The 24229-nt window shown below is 42.6% G+C and overlaps 1 protein-coding gene across 1 annotated transcript in view; it reads left to right on the forward strand.

Moving 5' to 3' along the window:
* The first annotated feature begins 4024 nt into the window (after positions 1–4024).
* LOC119970907 (probable G-protein coupled receptor 139) overlaps positions 4025–24229 on the forward strand; it is a 51572-nt gene continuing 31367 nt past the window's right edge. Inside the window, exon 1 of the mRNA XM_038806016.1 lies at positions 4025–4085. Within this exon, the coding sequence (XP_038661944.1) occupies positions 4025–4085 (61 nt within the window). The remainder of the gene's footprint in view (positions 4086–24229) is intronic.

Below are 24229 nucleotides of genomic sequence, written 5' to 3' on the forward strand. Positions count from 1 at the left end.
GAACCTGCAACAACCATTCCTGTCCCTGCTCTACCCATGTCTCCGAAATCGCCACAACATCGAGATCCCAGGTACCAACCCATGCTGCAAGCTCACCCACCTTATTCCGGATGCTCCTGGCATTGAAGTAGACACACTTCAAACCAGCGTCTTGCTTGCCAGTGCCCTCTTTCGAACTTTTAACCCTATCCCTGACCTCACTACTCTCAACATCCTGTACATTGGGACTACAATTTAGGTTCCCATCCCCCTGCTGAATTAGTTTAAACCCCCCGAAGAGCACTAGCAAATCTCCCCCCCCCCCCCCCGCCCCCCCCAGGATATTGGTACCCCTCTGGTTCAGGTGAAGACCATCTTGTTTGTAGAGGTCCAACCTACCCCAGAATGAGCCCCAATTATCCAGGAAACCCAAACCCTCCCTCCTGCACCATCCCTGTAGCCCCTGTAGCTCCCTGAATTTCTGTCTCAAATTCCCATCTCTCTTCCTACCTATGTTGTTGGTACCTATGTGGACCACGACTTGGGGCTGCTCCCCCTCCCCCTTAAGGATCCCAAAAACACGATCAGAGACATCATAAACCCTGGCACCTGGGAGGCAACACACCAACCGTGAGTCTCTTTCGTTCCCACAGAACCTCCTGTCTGTTCCTCTAACTATGGAGTCCCCAATGACAAGTGCTCTGTTCCTCTTCTCCCTTCCCTTCTGAGCAACAGGGACAGACTCTGTGCCAGAGACCTGTGCCCCATTGCTTACACCTGGTAAGTCGTCCCCCGCAACAGTATCCAAAACGGTATACTTGTTATAGAGGGGAACGACCACAGGGGATCCCTGCACTGCTTGCCGGTTCCCTCTCCCTCCCCTGACGGTAACCCATCTACCTTCTTCTTTTACCTGAGGTGTGACTACCTCCCTATAACTCCTCTCAATAATCCCCTCCGCCTCCCGAATGATCCGAAGTTCTTCCAGCTCCAGCTCCAGGTCCCTAACGCGGTTCTCGAGGAGCTGGAGTTGGGTGCACTTTCCGCAGATGTAGTCAGCAGGGACACTCGAGGTGACCCTTTCCTCCCACATTCTGCAGGAGGAACATTCAACTGCCATAACCTCCATTCCCACTGGACTAACGTCCCAACTACTGAAAACGAAAATAAAATAAATAAAACTTGTTAGTTTAGCAATCCGACGGACAGAACTTTTTTTGGTTAGAGGAGGAGGATGGGTGGGAGACACTACATAAATAGTGTTTCGGGTTTCACTGTCACTTGACAACAGCCCCTTCACAAACCACCTTCAACTTACACTGACCATACTGCACGTATGCAAATCTCCCTGGAACAGCCAATCAGAAGCTCTGCTGCCCTCTGCTGGATGCTTGCCTTCACTTGACCCCCTCGGGTCACTTGTGCAGGTACACCTTCAACTTCCACTGACCGCACTGCACGTATGCAAATATCCCCAGAACAGCCAATCAGAAGCTCTGCTCTGCTGCCCTCTGCTGGATGTCTGCCTTCACTCGACCTCCTCGGGTCACTTGCGCAGGTACACCTTCAACTTACGATGACCGCACTGCACGTATGCAAATGTCCCCGGAACAGCCAATCAGAAGCTCTGCTCTGCTGCCCTCTGCTGGAGAACATTTGGAGAATCAGAGATTCGAATATTATAATGTTTAGGCTGTTTATGGAAAATGACAACAGGGCAATTTTGAGTATTGAAGAAGGACGATCTTTATTCGGATTTGAAAAGTTCTGGACCGGGGGTAACAATCGGATGAATGCTCCTTTTGAATTTCAAATTGACTGTGTAGCGGACTTCAGTGATTAGAATGTTATTTTATGAGCATAAATTTAATTGATGTTCTGTTTGGTTTCTATGTTGACACTTTCCGTGAACATTTGTGGCCTGGTTATTGTCAGTGCAGAAATTGTCAATTAGGTCTCTGGATTGCATTTTGACAGAACAAATTGTTATAAATTGAAAACAGAATTGTGTTTGCGTTGAGTATTAACAGTGTAGCTGAAATCAGTGATGGGTCTGTCTTGAGTTCTCATCTTTTGTCTCCAACAATCTGTTATTGTCTTATTTATTTCACTGTCTAACTTCTTCTCTCTACCTCATTCTGCGTCTGCTTATCTCTTTTCATCTAATCACCTCCACTACTACCTCCCTTCCGTCTTTCTCTCTCTGCATTTCTCTGTTTCTGGCACTCCATCTCTCCTACTCTCATGCATACTTCTCCCCTCTGTTTCTGGATCTTTCAATCACTTTCCCTCTTTTCTCCTTCTCCATCTCCCTCTCTTTATCTATCTTTCCCTTTGCCTCTCCATTCTCCACCCCTCCTCTGTCTGTCTGTCTGTCTCTCTGTCTATCTGTTTGTCTATCTATCTGTCTGGTCTGTCGGTGTGTTTCCCTTTCCCTCTCCATTCTCCACCCCTTCTCTCTCTCTCTATCTATATCTATCTATCTTTCTTTCTTTCTATCTATCCATTTCCCTCTCCGTTCTCCATCCCTTCTCTTTCTATTTATCTATCTATCATTCCATTTCCCTCTCCGTTCTCCCACTCTCTTTCTCTTTTCCTTTAATTTTCCGTCCTCCTCTCTCCCACTCTCTCTTTCCCTTTCCCTCCGCGTTCCCCTCCTCGCTCCCTCCTGCAGTGGTTCCTGTTCAATGAATTGCCGTTTCTGATTTTGTCACAGTTGTTCTCCTCTATCCAATTTCTCTCTCCATCTGTGGCTCTTTTCTGCTTTGCAATGATCCCTATGCAATGTCAGTTTGTGCCTGGGTCAATGTTAATGTTTCCCTATCTGGCCACTATTCTCTGCCCGACAATGTCTCGACACTCACCGGGGCTCCTGGTGAGTTAGTAACAGATTGTCTGAAAAGAAAGAATGTACAGAGCGACGGCAAGCGGCACAGGATCATTGGGAATGACAGCACTGTGGCTGAATGGCTTCCGGCTGTGCTGTAACCAGTCTGTGGTTCTGGAAGATGCTGGTGTGATCTGCTTGCTGAATTCAGGAGCTGGGCTGTGTTTGAACAACATATGTTTTAGGATCCTGTCACCATTCATAAGAACATAAGAACTAGGAGCAGGAGTAGGTCATCTGGCCCCTCGAGCCTGCTCTGGCATTCAATGAGATCATGGCTGATCTTTTGTGGACTCAGCTCCACTTTCCGGCCCGAACACCAGAACCCTTAATCCCTTTATTCTTCAAAAAACTATCTATCTTTATCTTAAAAACATTTAATGAAGGAGCCTCAACTGCTTCACTGGGCAAGGAATTCCATAGATTCCATAGAAGAAGTTCCCCCGAAGCTCAGTCCTAAATCTACTTCCCCTTATTTTGAGGCTATGCCCACTAGTTCTGCTTTCACCCGCCAGTGGAAACAACCTGCCCGCATCTATCCTATCTATTCCCTTCATAATTTTATATGTTTCTATAAGATCCCCCCTCACCCTTCTAAATTCCAATGAGTACAGTCCCTAGTCTACTCAACCTTTTCTCGTAATCCAACCCCCTCAACTCTGGGATTAACCTCGTGAATCTGGGTTAATTCCATTGAACAGGAATTCGCTGTGAGTGTCTTGCTGGCATCGTCCACCTGCCCAATGCTATTTGCATTTAGGAATATCTTTAATTCTTCCCACTCCATATTTCCATCCTCGCTAGTGAAATGTGCAATTTCTCATCACCTGGTGAAATATTGTTATTTTGAAGCTTAATTGACAGAATACAATGACTGAATTTCACAAGATTTACCCACCTGTGTTCCACCCACTTAAACATTGTGTTGTCTGTTATCCCCTTGACAGTAGCTGCCAATCTGCACCTGACTGTAAGTAATATGATGGATGTTGTAACCTTCCCCTCCCTCTCCCTGTCTCACTGGGCTTTGCTCTGCTTTAGAAATAGGAGCTGCCCTTAGTGAATCGCCTGAGAGGGGCTGGCAGTGGGAATGAAACGGGGACTGGGTGTGGGAATGCCAGTGCGTGTTACAGACTACAGCACCAAGCTATTCCCGACATGGAACTTACACAGGTTCGGAAGATTTTCTACCCTGTTCTTGCTGCTGTTGCTATACCAGGTAAGTGACTGTGTGTTGCTGCTCTTCCTGATGATGGAAGGATGTTGTCTTTATCTGTCAATTTCCTGCAGGTGATATTGGCTCAACGAATGTCACATTTCCAATTTTCACTCATCTCCTTTATACAAAAAATGATAATTTGAATCTGGACTGTAAGTTCCGCACCCATATATGTGCTAAATTGACATAGATCTGGCTGCGGGGGTCAGTTTAAGACTGGGGTTGAGAGCCACACTAAAAGCAACAAACTGCTCCTAATTACTAACTTTTTAGTAAGAAGTCTAGGAGCAGTGCTCCGAAAGCTCGTGTTTGAAACAAACCTGTTGGACTTTAACCTGGTGTTGTAAGACTTCTTACTGTGCTCACCCCAGTCCAACGCCTGCATCTCCACATCATGACTAACTTTTTATTCATTGCCGCTGCTCACTGAATTGTACCATATCAGCTGAATACATCCTGAATACCCCGCTCTGCACTCTAATGTTGAGTCGGATTCAGTTCTATCCTCAATCATTGCGTTAGAACTCCACAACACTGTGACCACTTGACGCTGCTCCGCATCTGCTCATCTCTGCAGATTGATTAGTACCTCCCATCTCTTTCTGTCTCTACCTCTGTCGCCATCTGTCGCCAAGAAAGACAATTGTCATTCTTCTTCACTGATATGTGTAATGTGTTCTCCGTCTCGCAAAGTCTCTCCCATCGTGTTACTCTGATTATCCACGTATGTGCCGTTCTCTGTCTTTCTCTCATTGTCTCATTGACACTCTGCCTCTTTTTTTATTCTGGTTCTCTCTTTGCTGTTATCTGTCTCCGTCTCTGTCCTGCCCTGCGAGAGTGTGTCTGAGTATTATTGTCAGTTAGTGTGAGTGTGAATATGTGTGCAACTCTATCATTCGCAACATGTCTTTTTTCTCTCGCTGTCGCTCTGTTATCATATTTTTGCCTCTCCATCGCACGCATTTTCTCTTTTCTCTTGCTCTCTGTGCCTCTGCCTTTTGTAATGTCTTTCTGACTCACTAATGTGTCGCTGTCTCCCTGCTTCGTCGCCTTGCCTCACGCTTGCAGAGTGATGTCCTTCAAGCTCTGCTTCATGGAGTGAGACGCCGCCGCTCTTTGCGGGCTATGGCTAATAACCTCAGGAAACCCGTCATTTTAGCTTGTTTGTGTTGTCCTGTGTATGTCACTCGGAAGCTGAAGCACAGAAAGTGAATGTGGGCATGATATTTGTGCTGCTACTGAGGGAGAAGCTGCCACTTTTTAGGCCACTGCCCCAGCAAGGAGGAAAGCAGCTGGCGATGCGTTGTTGAAAGCGGAAATCGGGATGCTGTCAGCGATTCTGGGTTTCTCCAGAGGGGGCTGTGCTGAGCTGCCTGCACACAACTAGTAATAGATAATCAATTGAATTTACCGGAGATTCAGGGTACTGTTAGTCATGTTACAAAATCCACGTGAAATTGTCAAATGTTATCAAATCAGATGAAACCGGGATTTTAATAGTGTAATAATTTCATAAATACTGCTAATCCTCTCACTAAACCTCAAGAATTAATTTTACATTTATGTAATGACACATCTCGCCTTAATGATAAAAATATCCGTATTGTTTTGAATAATACATTTTAAGTTTCATCTATTTTCACTAATCTTATATAGCATTTATCGTGCCCATTTATCTCACGACGTGAAATTTTAAATTTGAAGTGAAAGGTATGAAGCACTTTAAACGTCCTTGTTTGCTTTGTGTCAGTGCTTCAACGTGGTCAGCGGCGGCTGCCTTGGCAATAACCATCCAATCCTTGCCAATGTGTGGATTCCACTGTTTATCATTTTGTGCCGTGCCCTATTAAAGTGCTCCAGTGACCAAACATAATGGGTTCCCTACTTTTATCTGAACAGGTATAGAACATGTAAATCAGGATGATCCACACAACCGTCAGTTGGCGAACTGTCTGCAGTTGGTTGAGCAAGTTTGAAACCATTTGGATTAAGAGGCAGCTTGGATACAAATTTTACTGAGGAACAAAGATCAGTGGTGGACTATTGTTTTACAGACTGAAGGGAAGCATGTAATGGTGTGCCGGAGAGATTGGTATTAAGACGATTGATTCTTTTGATCTGCATACATGGAATTGTGTCCATGGGGAAACTTTAGAAAGTTTACAGATAAAGAGGGTTTGGGAAAAGATAATATCAGACTTCAAGAGGACATATGCAACCCTGCAAACTGTACAGATGGACTGCAGAGGAATTTTACTGCAGGGCCACGGGCAGAATTTCCGGTAATGCGGAGAATGGTTTAGTAAGAAGTCTTCCAACATCAGGTTAAAGTCCAACAGGTTTATTTGGAATCATTAGCTTTCAGAGCGTAGCTCCTTCATCAGGTGAGTGAAGAGGTAGGTTACATAAACACAGCATATAAAGAAAAAGCCAATGATACAAGATGATAATTTGAAAGCGGGTCTTTGCAGGTAATTAAATCTTTACAGGTCCAGACGATGTGACTGGATAGAGGGATAAACACAGGTTAAAGAGTTGTGAATTGTCTGAAGCCAGGACAATTGGTAGGATATTGCAAGCCCAGACCAGATGGTGGGGGGTTAAATGTAGTTAAATGTAGTGAGACATGAATCCAAGGTCTCAGTTGTGCCATGTGAGAGTACCTTTAAGAAATGGGTGTTTATTACCACAGTGATGTCAGAGAGTGGGTGGAGCTGGGCTGCCGGTCAGCGTTTTACTTTTGTTTTAGGTTGTTTGCTGCAGGGTGTGTTTTCATTTCGTTTTCAATGTTGGAGCTGAAGCCAGATAGAGCAGGTGTACTGTTGATCTCTCTGCCACAAAAACATTATTTCTTGATTATTTAGTGAATTCAGAATTATACATTTTCTCAGCAGTGAATGTAAAATTAATGTGCTTCTGTTAAATGGTGTTTCTTTTGTCTTCTGGATATTGTTTGGGAAGTTATTAAGAATTACTTAGTGTTGTATTCTTTGGGGGTTGTATTTGAATTGATGGTTGTTAAAATGTTCACTGTATGTTTTTAAAAGGTTAACTTGAGTTCATAGAATAAACATTGTTTTGTTTTTTAAAATACTTTTCCATTTCTGCTGTAACAAACCTGTAGAGTGGGCCGTGTGCTCCCCATACCACAATCTATTAAAAGTTGTGGGTCAGGTGAACTCCATGATACACTTTGGGGTTCTCTAAATCCTGGCCCATAACAAATTGGGGCTTGTCTGGGATAAAAGTCTATCTATTGGATTGGCTTAGTGAATGTAAAGACCGTGAGGGTTGAGCATATTGTGGTTGCTTTTCAGGTGTGGTATTCTAGTTTAAGTGGGGATGTGTTGTGGACAATGGCTCTTTCAAAGGCTGTGAAGTTTTTGGGGGTGGAGACGGTCACACGAAGTACCAGAGACTAAAAGCAAAAACATTGCAGTTAACATTACCAGAGTACCAGAAGTACACGAAGTACCAGAGACTAAAAGCAAACTGTTAAGATTTGGCAAAGACATTGCAGTTAACATTACCTGACAAAATGCGAAAAGATGAGGTAATTATGGCAGTGGCTAAGCATTTAAAGTTGCCTGAGATACAGTTTCACTCATTGGAAATTGCAAAAATTCAGTTACAAATTAAAGAAATAGAACATGAGAAAGATTTAAAGCAGCTTGAATACGAAGGAGAGGAAAAAGAAAGAGAGAGAGCGGAAAAAGAAAGAAAGAGAGAGGAAAAGGAAAAGGAGAGAGAAGAAAGGAGAAAATAAATAATAGCCCTAGCAGAACAAAAAGAAAGAGAAAGGGAGATACAGATCATGGAAAAAGATAAAGAAAGAGAGTTTGAACTTCAGAAAATGGCTATGAAACATGACAGTCAGTTAAAATTGGAAGACGTAAAGGGAAGCGTACAGTTCGTGGTCAGTGATGAGGATAGTGAGAAAGAGCATCATAATCGAAGGCTTGGTGAGAATCTATTTAAATATGTCCAAACATTGCCAAGGTTTGACTAGACGGAGATAGAAGCCTTTTTCATTTCATTTGAGAAGGCAGCTAAACAAATGAGATGGCCAAAGGACATGTGGGTATTATTAATTCAAACAAAGCTGGTAGGTAGGGCTAGTGAAGTGTTTGCATCACTTCCGGAGGAGGTATCTGGGACATATGAGGAAGTGAAAAAATCCATCTTAGGTGCATATGAATTAGTGCCTGAAGCCTACAGACAAAGGTTTAGAAATTTAAGGAAATAATTTGGTCAAACATACATGGAGTTTGAAAGGCTCAAACAGAATAATTTTGATAGATGGATAAGGGCTTTGAAAATAGGCCAAATGTATTAAGCCCTCAGAGAAATTTTACTTTTGGAGGAGTTTAAAAATTCAATTCTTGATGTAGTGAGAACTCATGTGGAAGAGCAGAGGGTTAAAACTGCGAGATTAGCAGCAGAAATGGCAGATGATTATGAATTAGTTAATCAATCAAAGCTTGGTTCCTAACATCAGTTTCAGCCTGTGAGGGATAGAAACTGGGGACATGAGAAATACTCACGTGGTAAAGGTAAAGGTGATCTGATGGGAGATAATAAGGAGAATGTACCTCAGATTAAAAAATAAATCCAGGCGGGTGGAAAAGAAATGAAAAGTTTCAAATGTTTTTACTGCAATAAACTAGGCCATGTAAAGTCACAGTGTTGGTGGTTGAAGGAAAGCCCTGGGAAGGCTGATGTGGTAAAACAGGATAACACAGTGGGGTTTGTTAAAGTGGTAAAGGAAAGCCCAAGCGAAGTGAAAGAGGTGCAAAAGATTGTACAGCCTAATCAAGAGGTGATTGCTAAGAAGGTGCCAAATCTCTTTAAAGAATGTACTTGTGTGGGTACAGTTTACTCATGTGTATCAGAAGGAGCAGGTAAATAAGTCACAATTTTAAGAGATACAGGATCTAGTCAATCCTTAATGGTAAGAGTTGAGGAGTTATGTAGTTTGGGAAGAATGTTGCCAGAAAAGGTGGTAATATGTGGAATTCAGGGTGAGAGGAGTAGTGTTCCATTATATAAGGTAAGGTTGGAAAGTCCAGTGAAGAGTGGTGTAGTGGTAGTAGGAGTAATAGAGAAACTATCTTGTCCAGGAATACAGTTTATCTTGTGTAATGATATAGCTGGATCGCAGGTGGGAGTGATGCCTACTCTGGTTGAGAAGCCAGTGGAAAATCAGTGAGAAATCGAAGAGTGAAGATGACATTGAAGTGCAATTATAGACATAGACATAGAACAGTACAGCACAGAACAGGCCCTTCGGCCCTCAATGTTGTGCCGAGCCATGATCACCCTACTCAAACCCACGTATCCACCCTATACCCGTAACCCAACAACCCCCCCTTATTTATCAGAAACGATTTTTGATCAGATGGTTTAAAAAGAACAACAACAGGTGGAGGATGAGGCGGATATTTTTAGTTCAGGAAAATTGGCGGAGTTACAACAGAAAGATGTAAAAATAAAACAGATGTATCAGAAAGCATACAAGGAAGAGGAATATGAATATATACCAGAGTGTTATTACCACAAAAGTAATGCCTTGATGAGAAAATGGAGACCTTTACATATGCAGGCGGATGAAAAGTGGGCAGAAGTTCATCAAGTAATATTGCTGGTAGGGTATAGAAAGGAGGTGTTGTGAGTTGAACATGAGGTACCAGTGGGAGGTCATTTGGGAATAAGAAAAATTCAAGCTAAAATCCAGAAACATTTTTATTGGTCTGGACTACATAAAGGTGTAGTTAAATTTTGTCAATCATGTCACACATGTCAAGTGATAGGGAAACCTCAAGCAGTGATAAAACAAGCGTCCTTAATACCCATTCCAGCATTTGAGGAACCTTTTACAAGGGTCCTAATTGATTGCGTAGGACCGCTTCCTAAAACAAAAAGTGGGAATCAATATCTTTTGACTATAATGGATGTGTCTACTAGGTTTACAGAAGCCATTCCAGTACGTAATATTACAACTAAAAAGATTGTGGAGGAGTTACTTAAATTCTTTCTAGATATGGACTACCCACAGAAACACAATCAGATCAAGGATCACATTTTACCTGCAGGTTATTCAAAGAAGTTATGGATAGCTTAGGAATAAAACAATTTAAATCAATTGCATACCATCCAGAATCGCAGGGAGCATCAGTGTGGCATCAGACATTAAAAACAATGTTGAGGGCTTATTGTCATGATTATCCAGAGGATTGGGATAAAGGCATTCCATTCATACTGTTTGCTATTAGGGATGCACCTAATGAGTCAACCAAATTTAATCCTTTTGAACTAATGTTAGTCATGAGGTAAGAGGACCACTTCTAAATTGATTAAGGAAAAAATGGTGAGTGAGAAATCAGAATTCAGAATTATAAATGTTCTCAGTAGGGAATGTAAACCTAACGTGCTTCTGTTAAAAAGTATTTCTTTTGTCTTCTGGATGTTGTTTGGGAAGTTATTAAGTTATTAACTTAGTGTTATATTGTTTGGGGGTTGTATTTGAATTGATGGTTGCTAAGATGTTCACTGTATGTTTTTAAAAAAGTTAACTTGAGTTCATGGAATAAACATTGTTTTGTTTTTAAAAATACTTTTCCATTTCTGCTCTATCATACCTGTAGAGTGGGCCGTGTGCTCCCCATACCACAATCTATTAAAAGTTATGGGGCAGGTGAACTCCATGATACACTTTGGGGTTCTCTAAACCCTGGCCCATAACAGTTGAGGCCATACTCATGCATGCGGAACTTGGCTATCAATTTCTGCTCGGCGATTCTGCGTTGTATTGCATCCTGAAGGATGCCTTGGAAAATGATTACCTGAAGATCAGAGGCTGAATGCCCTTGACTGCTGAAGTGTTCCCTGACTGGAGGGGATTTTCAAGAGGAAGAAGAAGGCTTATGTTAGGATGAGACATGAAGGCTCAGTTAGGGCACTTGAGAGTAACAAGTTAGCCAGGAAGGACCTAAAGGGAGAGTTAAGAAGAGTGAGGAGAGGACACGAAAAGTCATTGGCGGATAGGATCAAGGAAAACCCTAAGGCTTTCTATAGGTATATCAGGAACAAAAGAATGACTAGAGTAAGATTAGGGTCAATCAAGGATAGCAGTGGAAAGTTGTGTGTGGAATCAGAGGAGATAGGGGAAGCGTTAAATGGATATTTTTCATCAGTGGTTACACTGGAGAAAGACAATGTTGTCGAGGAGAACACTCAGGTTCAGTCGACCAGGCTAGATGAAATTGAGGTTCAGAAGGAGGAGGGGTTAGCAATTTTGGAGAATGTCAAAATAGATAAGTCCCCTGGGCCAGATGGGATTTATCCTAGTATTCTCTGGGAAGCCAGGGAGGAGATTTCAGAGCCTTTGTCCTTGATCTTTATGTCGTCTTTGTCGACAGGAATAGTGCCGGAAGACTGGAGGATAGCAAATGTTGTCCCCTTGTTCAAGAAGGGGAGTAGAGACAACCCTGGTAATTATAGACCTGTGAGCCTTACTTCGGTTGTGGGTAAAATGTTGGAAAAGGTTATAAGAGATAGGGTTTATAATCATCTTGAAAAGAACAAGTTGATTAGCGATAGTCAACACGGTTTTGTGAAGGGTATGTTTTTTAAATTCACCTATATGTTTTAGAATTCCCTTTATACCAAAGAACCTTAATGGCCAATATTCTAAAAACGGCGACCAGGGAACTTCCTCCCTGACTCCAGTACAGGCCTCTGAGAGTGCGATTCGGGTCAAACTCTCCTTTCAAGTTATCCCCCGGTATAACTCCTACCTTCACTGAAGAATTTTACTTACTTACCCCTTAATGGCATCGATGTCACGGGTCCTGCGTTCTTAAGGAAGTGAAGTAAGCTAATAACCACTTTTTCAGGTTAAATTATTTTATTATTAACATACTCTTTTTATCTCATTAAATTAAAAACATTATTTACTTTTTGATGTTGTCTGGTTGGTTGGTGAGGCCTTCAGACTCTCTCTCTCTCTCTTTCACTTTCAAGCCTCCTGGTCATCTCTCCTGGTGCAGTTTTCTCTTTTCCGGCTGCTGTGGCTGCTGCTGTCCTTCTTGCTTCTTCGGGTGCCGCTGGTGTTCTGCTCCTGGTGTCTTTGTTCTTGCTTCTTGCCTCGTGGGGAGAAAAAGGGGAGGAGTCTGAAGTCCACGCTGGTTTCTTTGTTTCAGCTGTTCTGATCGGGACCTCTGATAAGGATCGGACTTCGGGTCTTAAAGGGGCAGTCCATCACAATTTTCCAACAACACAAAGAGATTTTTTAAAACTTTTTTTCTGTTGCCTTTCTCCTGCTGCAGGTTGTAATAACCATTCTGATAGACTGAAATTGCTGCCCACAGTTTCTGTGCCCTTCAGCTGCCACCAACCTCTTGTGGGATCTTTCCCTGCACTCTCCTCGATCAGATGTTGGCAGACCTCTATGTTTCAAATGACACATTCTGTATTTTCCAGAACACCCCGTCTTGACATTTGAAACATTACTATAATTTGGTTTATTGTCCCCCCATCCAATTGTACTAACCTACATCCCTGATCATTGTCATTTGTATGCATATCACCGACCAGTGTCAATACGAGTCTTGTTTTCCGTTCCAGTCCAACTTGTTTTCCATTTCTGATTGGAATGTGGTAATTGTGATATCTTTTACCCCCCACTGATCCCCTAGTCTTATTAATTTAAAATGTTCAATTGATCCTGCTTGTATTCCTAACTTCCCCATTAATGTCTAACATTGTCGTGAATCATGTAAGTCTGCCAACCCCTGGTTTACATGAGAGAACATCTTTCTGACAACGTGTATATTTTTCATTTCAGCATTTACAAAACCGCATTGAACCGTCTCTTTTTTTTTCTTCCCAAACAAATTCTCCCTATTGTTCTATACATAGTAAAATTTTTATCTTATCTTAACACCTTATTCATTACCTAACCAATAGACTGTGTGTTACACTTTACATATTTTCAACTGTTAACAATTTAATATCAATATCGAAACATCGCTTCTTGGCTTTTGGAACAATCATTATTACATACTAACTAACCCTCTATTAAAACATTCACAGTTTAGAAATGCGGATCAAGTTATTTACCGACACACATACCCCCCTTCTCATATATATACAACAGTCCCTATCAATTTACATGAAAATAAAAAAATTTTTCTTATCAACGATTATAGCTCTTCAATGCAATATTGTTTTGTTGCATTGGTAACAATTTTCCCGCCGTAGTATCAAGCTACTGAAATTCTTAACCTATTATCATTGATCATATTGGGGTTCCTCGTCAGTCGCTGCTATCTGCTGCCGAGACCTTAATGATTCCACTGCGTAGTACATACCCCATGGAGACCACAGATCATCCATCAACTAATGTCCAGTTAGAGATGTCTGACCGGGGGTTTCACTGTCCAGTTATAATTTGATATTCTAATTTGCATTTAATTCCCTCAAATTTGTAGCCAATTATATCATTAGTTTCCCCCCAATCCTGTCGAACAGATTCTTCTCTGGAGTGTAGTTCTCTTCCTTCTTGCGACCTGGTTTGTTATTAATTTTTTCCACCTGAAAAAGCAAATGAACAGATCAAGGGTGGAGAGGGCCCTATTCTTTAATTCGGATTATCCCAGAAGTGCCCTCTCCAGGACTTCCGGATTCCTTTTGCCATCATTTCTTTTTGAACTGGTTTATATTCCATATCCTTGATGTAGTCAAGCCTCCTTCTGTCATTGCACCCCTGAGTGAGATTCGAAGAATCTCAAACTCCTCTGATGCTCACTGGGTCGTGTGTTTCAAGCGTGACACAATTTCTTTTGCTCCAGACACCATGCTTCTCTAATTCAATTGTATGTGTACCCAGAATCTGAACAATCTTGTCTTTACATTTTACAGTCTCGCGAATGATTTTCCCCGCAGTCTTAGTTGGTAACTTCACCCAAACTTCGTCTCCTACTTGATAATTCCCAGATTCACTTGGGTCTCCTTGTCCCTGGGGGACAGAGGTTCCAAGGTTGCTATTAAGATCAAATACTATTCTTTCAATGTCTTTATCCCAGCCTTTATTATTCTGATTCTTTATGATCCAATCCTTTACTTTTCTTACAGACCTCTCAGCCATTCCATTACTCTCAGGTGCATATTTCACGGCCCAATTGATTGTTATTCCTCTGTCAGCACAAAAGTTAATAACAGTATTGTTTCTAAAGTGTGGCGCGTTGTCCATTCGGATCGATTCTGGTCTACCCCTGGAGGTCATCATTTCTGCCAATACCCTTTTGGTTGTGGCTCCATTTGCTTTGCTGGTTGCTCTAAGGTCAATTTCTCCCGTGCAGCTATCAGCTTTGACTAAAAAATACAAATTACCTTTGCTGCTTCTGGGAAAAAGTGGTCCTGCATAATCTAATGACCATTCCTGCATTGGTTTCTCAGTTTTTATGCTCCCATATGTTTTATTTCCTCTCTGTCCTCCACAGGCCATACATCTCTCACATTTTCTCCTTACTGCAGTTAAATGTTGTCTCCAATAGGCTATTTTAAGTCCCAACTTCTTCAACTCCCTTGAGACTACAACATGACCCCCATGTCCTGTGGCTTCATGTACTTGCTTAATTATCATTTGATGGTCGGCTGCTGAGTTCCCAAGAGTCCCCAAGATTATTGTCCTAAGTCTGGCTAATTCATCCACTTCCTGATTCCCCTTACACAGTTCCCCAATTCCTTTTGTGTGTGCTTTTTGATGAATTGTCTGGATCTCCATATCGGCTAAAATTTTATCTATCTCTTCCCACTGTTCTTTCTGTTCCAGTAGTTTATTTCTACCGTTCGTCCAACCGTTTAGTTTCCAAAACTCCAAATCTTTCTCCAATCCTTGCTGCACGAAAAAGCTATCGGTTACAACGGTAACTTCCTGCAGCTTTCGCTGGTGACACTCCTTCAACCCTTGCAATACTCCCTCTACCTCAGCTGTCTGAGCTGATCCAATGATTACTCCCTGTTCCTCCACTACTATGTTTCCTGAATTTTTTAAAATGAATGCCCATCTGGCTTGTTCTTCGTCCTTCTTGACTTTACTACCATCAGTATATAATACCCAAGCATTCACCAACTCCGTTTTACTAACTGGCTCATCAAGTTTCTGTCCCTTTTGAATATTATGAACAAACATTAAGTCAGGGTTTAGAAGAATGGTTTCCCATCTTTCCCATCGAGCTGTATTCGCGCCTTGCTGGCAAATCTGTCTCTTGGTTAGCTCCTTTAACTCCAAAAACTCAGTGGTGACATAAATTTTCTTACCACCCGACAAGTTTTCTATCTCTGCTATTCTCTTTGTTATAGCTGCTAGACATTTCTCGATGTTTGAAAACTTTTGTTCAGCTCTCGACCAGTTTCCTGTCAGATGTTTGATAGGTGTCTGATTGCTAAGATTAGCAAGTACCATACCATATCCATTTTTATATATGTCTAATTTAATGCTTAAATCATCCTCTTCTTGTCTCCCAACTAATGACCCCGATATCGCAATTGCTGCCTTTAACTGATCTAACCCTCTCTGGGCCTCGCGGGTCCAAATAAAATCCCCTTTCAAGGTTTGATAAATGGCTTTAGCATAGAGACTGAAGTCCTTCACTACTGGCCTTAGATATCCCAACATTCCCATTATTTTTTGAACCCCTTTTTTCGAAACCGGCGCAGTAATTTCAGCTATCTTCTTCCTCATTTCAATACTGGCCTCTCTACCTTCCTTCGATACTGAATAACCCAAATAGTTGACTTCGCTTCTCCCAATTTGACATTTCTTTAGCCCTATTTTAAAGCCTGCTTCACCAAGTGTCTTAATGATCCTGGCCACTCTTTCCACATGTATGTCCTGATCGTCATCTCCAATTAATATATCATCGATATATACTAAGGCCAAATCATCTTGAATCAGCTCCCTGATTATTGCCTGAAAGTGATTTGGAGAATTAACATATCCCTGTGGAAGTCTACAATATACATAATGCTTAGTTCCAAAGGTGAATGCTGTTTTCTCCCTGCTGTCTGGGTCTAATGGAACACTCCAGAATCCATTCGCCAAATCTATACTAGTTAAGTAAGTTTTTCCCGCGACTTGCTCTAAGGTAGCTTGTGGATTTATTAAATATCTCTTGTCCTTCTTTGTGACTTTATTTAAAGCTTTGTAATTTGTTACCATTCTAAATGTACCATCTGGTTTTCTTACTACCTGAAGTGGACTATTTGTTGAGGCATATGTGACCCCTTGAATAATCCCCTGCTGCTCCAATTCCTTGATTATTATCTCCAGCTCGCTCTTAGCTCCTCTAGGCAAAGGATACTGTTTTTGAGGTCTGTGTTGTCCCCCGTGAATTGTGTGTTGAAATTGCTGGCTAAGCAAACCTGTGTCATTCTTACCTATCGCTAGGTTTGCTCCCATCAGTACTTCTTCCATCTTCTTCCAAGCTTCGTCATTTAAAATACTTTTCTCTTTCTGTTTCCTTATTTCCTCCATGTTATCAATTGGTTTTAATATCCTTATTTTTCCAGTATCTATTTTTATTAAATCTTTCCCTGCCATCAGATTATCAGTTCCTGATATTGCCAGTAATTCTCCCAATCTAACTTCTGGTCTAATATCCTTATTCCCTAATGCTCCTTCTACTATGTATTTCTTTCCTGTCGGATTTCCAGCTTCTTCCCTTATCATTGATATCTCAGCCCCTGTGTCCACTATACATCTTTCCCCCTTGTATACTACTACTAATTCTCCTTTGTCTGTTTCTGTTGTTAGATTTTGTATAGCCTGTTTAAGGGGAGAAGCCGAATCCTGTCCATATATACCGGGGCCTCCTCTGCCTCCTCCTCGGAATCCCCCTCGCGAGCGTCCCGGATACCCTTCTGGTGGTTGATATCTACCTTGCTCAATCCTCCCCTGACCAGCTGCTCTTCTTCTCCTATCCTCAATGAATCTGTCTCTTTCCTCCCGACTGAGGGCTAGGAATTGTCCCCTTGGTAAATAATCTAGATTTTGTGGTGGAGGTGGCCCTTGTGACCGCAAATTATACCCATGTTGTGGCATTGCTGGTTGTGCTGGATTTTGTTCCGATTTGTCAGGTATCTGTCGGTTTGGTGGTCTAATCTGAGCATTTTGTGTTGAAACATTATTTTGGGCAGCTGCTCTTTTTTGTTCCCCTTTTGTGTGTTTATCCTTAAATGCTTTGCCTGCCAAATCAAATTTAACCAGTTCTCTTCCTATTTCTCTTCTAGAGGTCGTTAACAGTATTATTGAGAGGCTTTTTCCTCCTGGAATCTTGGGTCCTAATTCCCTCAGGAATCTGACTACATCGACCCCCTCTTCCTTATTAACCTCATATATTCGGTCGATATATGGTGTGAGGTGTTCCCCTGCATATGCTGCCTCTGTCATCTCTTTCATTAAATTAGCTCTCTCATTTCCCAAATCTAACTCATTTATTAAATCTGCGACTTCGCCTGTAACTATTTCTCCCACTGTATGTAAATCAATCAATTTGGTGGATTCTCCTGATGCCCCCATTTTCTTCGCTAACTGTTTTAACCTCTGTGAATACTCAATTCTACTCTCCCCATGTTTCTTTGGGCCTGCTGTCTTCATTACGGCTGCTACTATTTTATACGGTACCATGCCTCCCTGTCCTTCCTCTGGACCTGGTGTAAATGACTGAACTATTTTCTCACTTCTGGGGCATGGTGTTCTCAAAGGGGCACCTCTATCTGGGTCCCTATATTCGGAGAAATGTATCCGTCGTCGTACCGGTTCTTCCTCAAAATAGGGGGTACCATGTTGTGCAAACTCTTCCACCGATTCTATATATTCTTCAAACCTTGCACTTGGTACCTGGCTATCTCGTGGAGCATAACTTGCCCTATCCATTGGAGTAGGAGCAGTTTTTTGGGGTCTTGGACGATTCTGTATCCTTTCCTGTGGTCTTAGTGCTGCTATTATCTGGCCTTGTGTTTCTGTGCTGTTCCTTACCCTACTCATGGCTCTTCCGAAACTGTCATACCCTTTGCTCATTTGCCAAATTTTAGCTTTGGGGGTAACGTTTGGTAATTCTAGTAATTTCGAAGAATCAATTTGTTGACTTCCGCCTAATATTTCTCCTATTTTAAGTCCCCTAGCTGTAACCTCTCTTTCCCATCCTTCCTGATCTCTATGGTGTACCATTTCTGCTTCTGGATTATACATATAATACGGTACATCCTTATTTACTGGTTGATAAGTGGAAGGTTGTTGGTGTTTCCAGTGATCGCTATAATCCCCTATTTCTAATGGTTTAGAATTTTTTCTATTCCCTATTCCTCTCTTTGGTTTGACTATTTCCTCATTCTCGGATGAGGATGATAATTCTTCCTGTCCCATCACAGGAGGCGCCATAATCCCAACTATGCCTTGTTCCTCTTCACTTTCTTGTGGTTCAACGAAATGATCGATAAACGCTTCTTTCTTATGTGTGGCAGATTGCTGAGGCCAATTTTCTTCCTGAAACAGACTTGGATCTGGGTATGGAAAATTGTATCCCGTTGGGAAATTTTCACAGGAGTCCGAATTCTCTCGGCTATCTGATTCTAGGCCTGATTCCTCGTCACTTTCCATTTCTAATGGTTCATTTTTCTGCAGTTGTTTTATATATTTGCCTACCACTTCAGAGTTAATTTTGTGTTTACTATGGATCTGTATTATTTCTGTCCTGTTTACTCCGTCAATGATTTTAATCAGTTTGGAACACACTTTGCCCACTTGAGCAGCTGCATGCTTCTGTCTGTGTCCAAATACGATTAGTGATTCAGCTCGCTTTTCAAATGCAAACTGACAAAGTGCTTTAAGGACCCTGACTGAATCTGTATATTGCAGGGCTTTTGGCACTCTAACAAAGAGGGAGATATCTCCGTCTGGATACATATCTCCTGTCCAGGATTTCTTTTGCTCTTTTAATTTCTTCCATTCCCTTTTCATTTCTACATTTCTCTTGACCGTATCCCAGGGCATGAGAATTACCCTAATTGCCATTTTCGGATTTTTAGTTCTGTTCCTGGTTGTCCCTTTCAGGTGCACTCTGAAATTAAGGATAAGTACCCTTTCTGGGCCCTATCCAAGGCTGACCAAGGCACTATCTTCCTGCTCTAGTTAAGGGTCGATTGATTATTGGTTTCTGAATATAAGCGTCCCTATTTTCCAGAAAATGTCCGCACAATCCGCCTTACTCTGAGGATGATTTATTCTTTAGCCCCTACTCTGCTTAACTAGAAACTTCTAATATTCTAGCCTCGCTTTACCTAGAAACTTCTAATATTCTAGCCTCGCTTTACCTAGAAACTTCTAATATTCTAGCCTCGCTTTACCTAGAAACTTCTAATATTCTAGGCTTTTCTTGGGAACTAGAAACTTCTAATATTCTAGCCCCTACTCTGCTTAACTAGAAACTTCTAATATTCTAGCCTCGCTTTACCTAGAAACTTCTAATATTCTAGGCCTCCACGCTGGGCGCCATGTTTTTTAAATTCACCTATATGTTTTAGAATTCCCTTTATACCAAAGAACCTTAATGGCCGATATTCTAAAAACGGCGACCAGGGAACTTCCTCCCTGACTCCAGTACAGGCCTCTGAGAGTGCGATTCGGGTCAAACTCTCCTTTCAAGTTATCCCCCAGTATAACTCCTACCTTCACTGAAGAATTTTACTTACTTACCCCTTAATGGCATCGATGTCACGGGTCCTGCGTTCTTAAGGAAGTGAAGTAAGCTAATAACCACTTTTTCAGGTTAAATTATTTTATTATTAACATACTCTTTTTATCTCATTAAATTAAAAACATTATTTACTTTTTGATGTTGTCTGGTTGGTTGGTGAGGCCTTCAGACTCTCTCTCTCTCTCTTTCACTTTCAAGCCTCCTGGTCATCTCTCCTGGTGCAGTTTTCTCTTTTCCGGCTGCTGTGGCTGCTGCTGTCCTTCTTGCTTCTTCGGGTGCCGCTGGTGTTCTGCTCCTGGTGTCTTTGTTCTTGCTTCTTGCCTCGTGGGGAGAAAAAGGGGAGGAGTCTGAAGTCCACGCTGGTTTCTTTGTTTCAGCTGTTCTGATCGGGACCTCTGATAAGGATCGGACTTCGGGTCTTAAAGGGGCAGTCCATCACAATTTTCCAACAACACAAAGAGATTTTTTAAAACTTTTTTTCTGTTGCCTTTCTCCTGCTGCAGGTTGTAATAACCATTCTGATAGACTGAAATTGCTGCCCACAGTTTCTGTGCCCTTCAGCTGCCACCAACCTCTTGTGGGATCTTTCCCTGCACTCTCCTCGATCAGATGTTGGCAGACCTCTATGTTTCAAATGACACATTCTGTATTTTCCAGAACAGGTAGGTCATGCCTCACAAACCTTATTGAGTTTTTTGAGAAGGTGACCAAACAGGTGGATCAGGGTAAAACGGTTGATGTGGTATATATGGATTTCAGTAAGGCGTTTGATAAGGTTCCCCACGGTAGGCTATTGCAGAAAATAAGGAAGTATGGGATTGAAGGTGATTTAGCGGTTTGGATCAGTAATTGGCTAGCTGATAGAAGACAGAGGGTGGTGGTTGATGGCAAATGTTCATCCTGGAGTTCAGGTACTAGTGGTGTACCGCAAGGATCTGTTTTGGGGCCATTGCTGTTTGTCATTTTTATAAATGACCTGGAAGAGGGTGTAGAAGGATGGGTTAGTAAATTTGCAGATGACACGAAGGTCGGTGGAGTTGTGGATAGTGCTGAAGGATGTTATAGGATACAGAGGGACATAGATAGGCTGCAGAGCTGGGCTGAGAGGTGGCAGATGGAGTTTAATGCGGAAAAGTGTGAGGTGGTTCACTTTGGAAGGATTAACAGGAATGCAGAGTACTGGGCTAATGGCAAGATTCCTGGTAGTGTTGATGAACAGAGAGATCTCGGCATCCAGGTACATAAATCCCTGAAAGTTGCCACCCAGGTTAATAGGGCTGTTAAGAAGGCATATGGTGTGCTAGCCTTTATCAGCAGGGGGATTGAGTTTCGGAGCCACAAGGTCATGCTGCAGCTGTACATAACTCTGGTGTGGCCGCACCTGGAGTACTGCGTGCAGTTCTGGTCACTACATTATAGGAAGGATGTGGAAGCTTTGGAAAGGGTTCAGAGGAGATTTACTAGGATGTTGCCTGGTATGGAGGGAAGGTCTTACGAGGAAAGGCTCAGGGACTTGAGGTTGTTTTCGTTAGAGAGGAGATGGCTGAGAGGTGACTTAATAGAGACATATAAGATAGTCAGAGGGTTAGATAAGGTGGACAGTGAGAGTCTTTTTCCTCGGATGGTGATGACCAACACGAGGGGACATAGCTTTAAATTGAGGGGTGACAGATATAGGACAGATATCAGAGGCAGTTTCTTTACTCAGAGAGTAGTAGGGGTGTGGAACGCCCTGCCTGCAACAGTAGTAGACTCGCCAACTTTAAGAGCATTTAAGTGGTCACTGGATAGACATATGGATGAAAATGGAATAGTGTAGGTCAGACAGGCTTCAGATGGTTTCACAGGTCGGCGCAACATCGAGGGCCGAAGGGCCTGTACTGCGCTGTATTGTTCTATGTTCTATGGGGTAGTTGATTCCGACATCAGGGTCCTGAAACTCAATAGAGGTAATGGTGATTGTATGAGACATGAATTAGCTATGATGGACTGAAAATCATTACTGAAAGGAAGGACAGTAGACCAGCATTGACAGGTATTCAAGGAGCAAATAGGAGAACTCCAAAAGTTGTTTGTTCCTATTTGGTGCAAGAGTAGAAAGGGAACCGTGGCCAAACCATGGCTTACAAAGGAAATCAGAGATATTGGATTCAAAGAAGAGGCATACAAATCAGTAAGAAAAAGAAATAGACCTGAGAATTGAGAGTAGTTAAAAATTCAGCTAAGACGGACCAAGGTATTGATTAAGAAGGGGAAAATACAATATGAAAGTAATCTAGTGGGGAACATAAATTTTAATGAAGAACTGAAGGAAATTACTATCAGTAGAGAGAGTATTTGGGGGAAATTAATGCGATTGAAGCTGGATAAATCCAGAGGGCCTCCTAATCTTCAACCCAGAGTTCTGAAGAAAGTGGCACTAGAAATAGTAGATCAATTGGTGGTCATTTTCTAAAATTCTTTGGACTCTGGAATGGTTTCTACAGATTAGATAATATTACCCCGCTATTCAAAAAGGAGGGTAGAGAGAAAACAGGGGCAGGGATTCTCCGAGCTTCCACGCCGCAATCGGGGGTGGAGAATGGGGCATCAGACCCTCGATTGGGTCCGACGCTTTCGCCGCCAATCGTGCGCGTGCAGTCGACGCGCGCCAGTCAGGGGCCATTGAAAGAGGCCCCTGTGCCAATCCTCCACCGGCAACTGGCCGGGTTTCCGCCAGTGTAGTTCATCCATGATTCCAACCGGCAGACACTCAGAGTGATCCGCAGCCGCACTGGGGGGGAGCAGCGAGATCTGTCACCGGTGGGGGAGTTCCAGGACGGCCAGGGTTCCGATGGGAGGCCACTACAATGAAGTTACTGTGAAAAGCCCCTAGTTGCCACACTCTGATGTCTGTTCGGGTACACAGAGGGAGAATTCAGAATGTCCAAATTACCTAACAACATGTCTTTTGGGACTTGGAGTGAGAATGAAAGATGAATCATAGCCACAGAAACCCAGGGAAACTGGATGCTAATGGCCACAGAAACCAAAGGGAAAGAGTGTTAATGAGTGTAATCGTACAATACGGTCCGCTGAACTGTCTGCATTTTATAGCAATGCCCAGGGCCCTAGATCAGTCTTCTTTAGATAACTCTGTCCAACTCCATTGATCAGTCTCTGTTTGATAGCACCTTCCAGCTTCATTGATTAATTCTGTTTGATAGCAATGTCCAGCTTCATTGATTAATTCTGTTTGATAGTCCTAACTATAATAAGAATAATAATCGCTTATTGTCACAAGAAAGCTTCAATGAAGTTGCTGTGAAAAGCCCCTAGTCACCAAATTCCAGCACCTGTTCAGGGTGGCCAGTATGGGAATTGAACCTGTGCTGCTGACCTTGCTCTGCATTAGAAGCCAGCTGTTTAGCCACTGTGCTAAAACACAGTCCAGCCATGTCTCTGTTTGAAAACACCTTCCAGCTTCATTGATCAGTCTCTGTTTGGTAACACCTTCCAGTTTTACTGATCAGTTTCTGTTTGATAGCCTATCCAACTTCACTGACCAGTCTCTGTTTTATTGCACTATCCAGGCCCAAAATTGCACATGTTTGGAAATTAGTGCCCATTTTTACAGAAAAAGGAAAACACTGTATACTGGAAATTAGAAATGAAAGCACAACTACAAAACGTTCTACAGGCTAGAGACTGTGAAAATGACGGGCCTCCCCAGATTTTTGTTTGTCTTCCAGTGCATACCCATCTTCATTCCTAAGGCCTTTATCAAGCGGGGCTTTGTGTGGGCAAACAAAACCCCGCGGGTGAAGAAAATGTTGTTGGAGCGCAGTCGGGGGGAGGGTGGGTTGGCGCTGCCGAACTTCTGCAATTACTACTGGGCGGCTAATATAGCCATGATTAGGAAGTGGGTAGTGGGGAGGGGTCAGCATGGGAGCGGATGGAGGCGACGTCATGCAAAGGCACCAGTTTGGGAGCACTGGTAACCGCATCTCTGCTGTTCTCGCCGGCCCATTACTCTACTAGCCCGGTGGTTGTGGCGGCATTGAGGATCTGGGGGCAATGGAGGAGGTATAAGAAGGTGGAGGGTGCATCAGTCTGGACCCCAATTTGCAATAACCACAGGTTCGTGCCGGGCAGGATAGATGGCGGGTTCCGAAGTTGGCAGAGAGCAGGAATTAGACGGATGGGAGATCTATTCATAGACTGGAGTTTTCCCAGTCTGAAGGCGCTGGAGGACAAGTTCAAGCTGCCGCCGGGGAATGGTTTCAGATATTTACAAGTCCAGGACTTTCTGAGGAAACAGTTGTTGGCTTTCCCACTGATCCTGCCACGGGGGATACAGGACAGAGTAGTGTCTGGAACCTGGGTGGGGGAGGGGATATCTATCAG

The sequence above is a fragment of the Scyliorhinus canicula genome, chromosome 9 (genome assembly GCF_902713615.1).
Source record: "Scyliorhinus canicula chromosome 9, sScyCan1.1, whole genome shotgun sequence".
Lineage (NCBI taxonomy): Eukaryota > Metazoa > Chordata > Chondrichthyes > Carcharhiniformes > Scyliorhinidae > Scyliorhinus > Scyliorhinus canicula.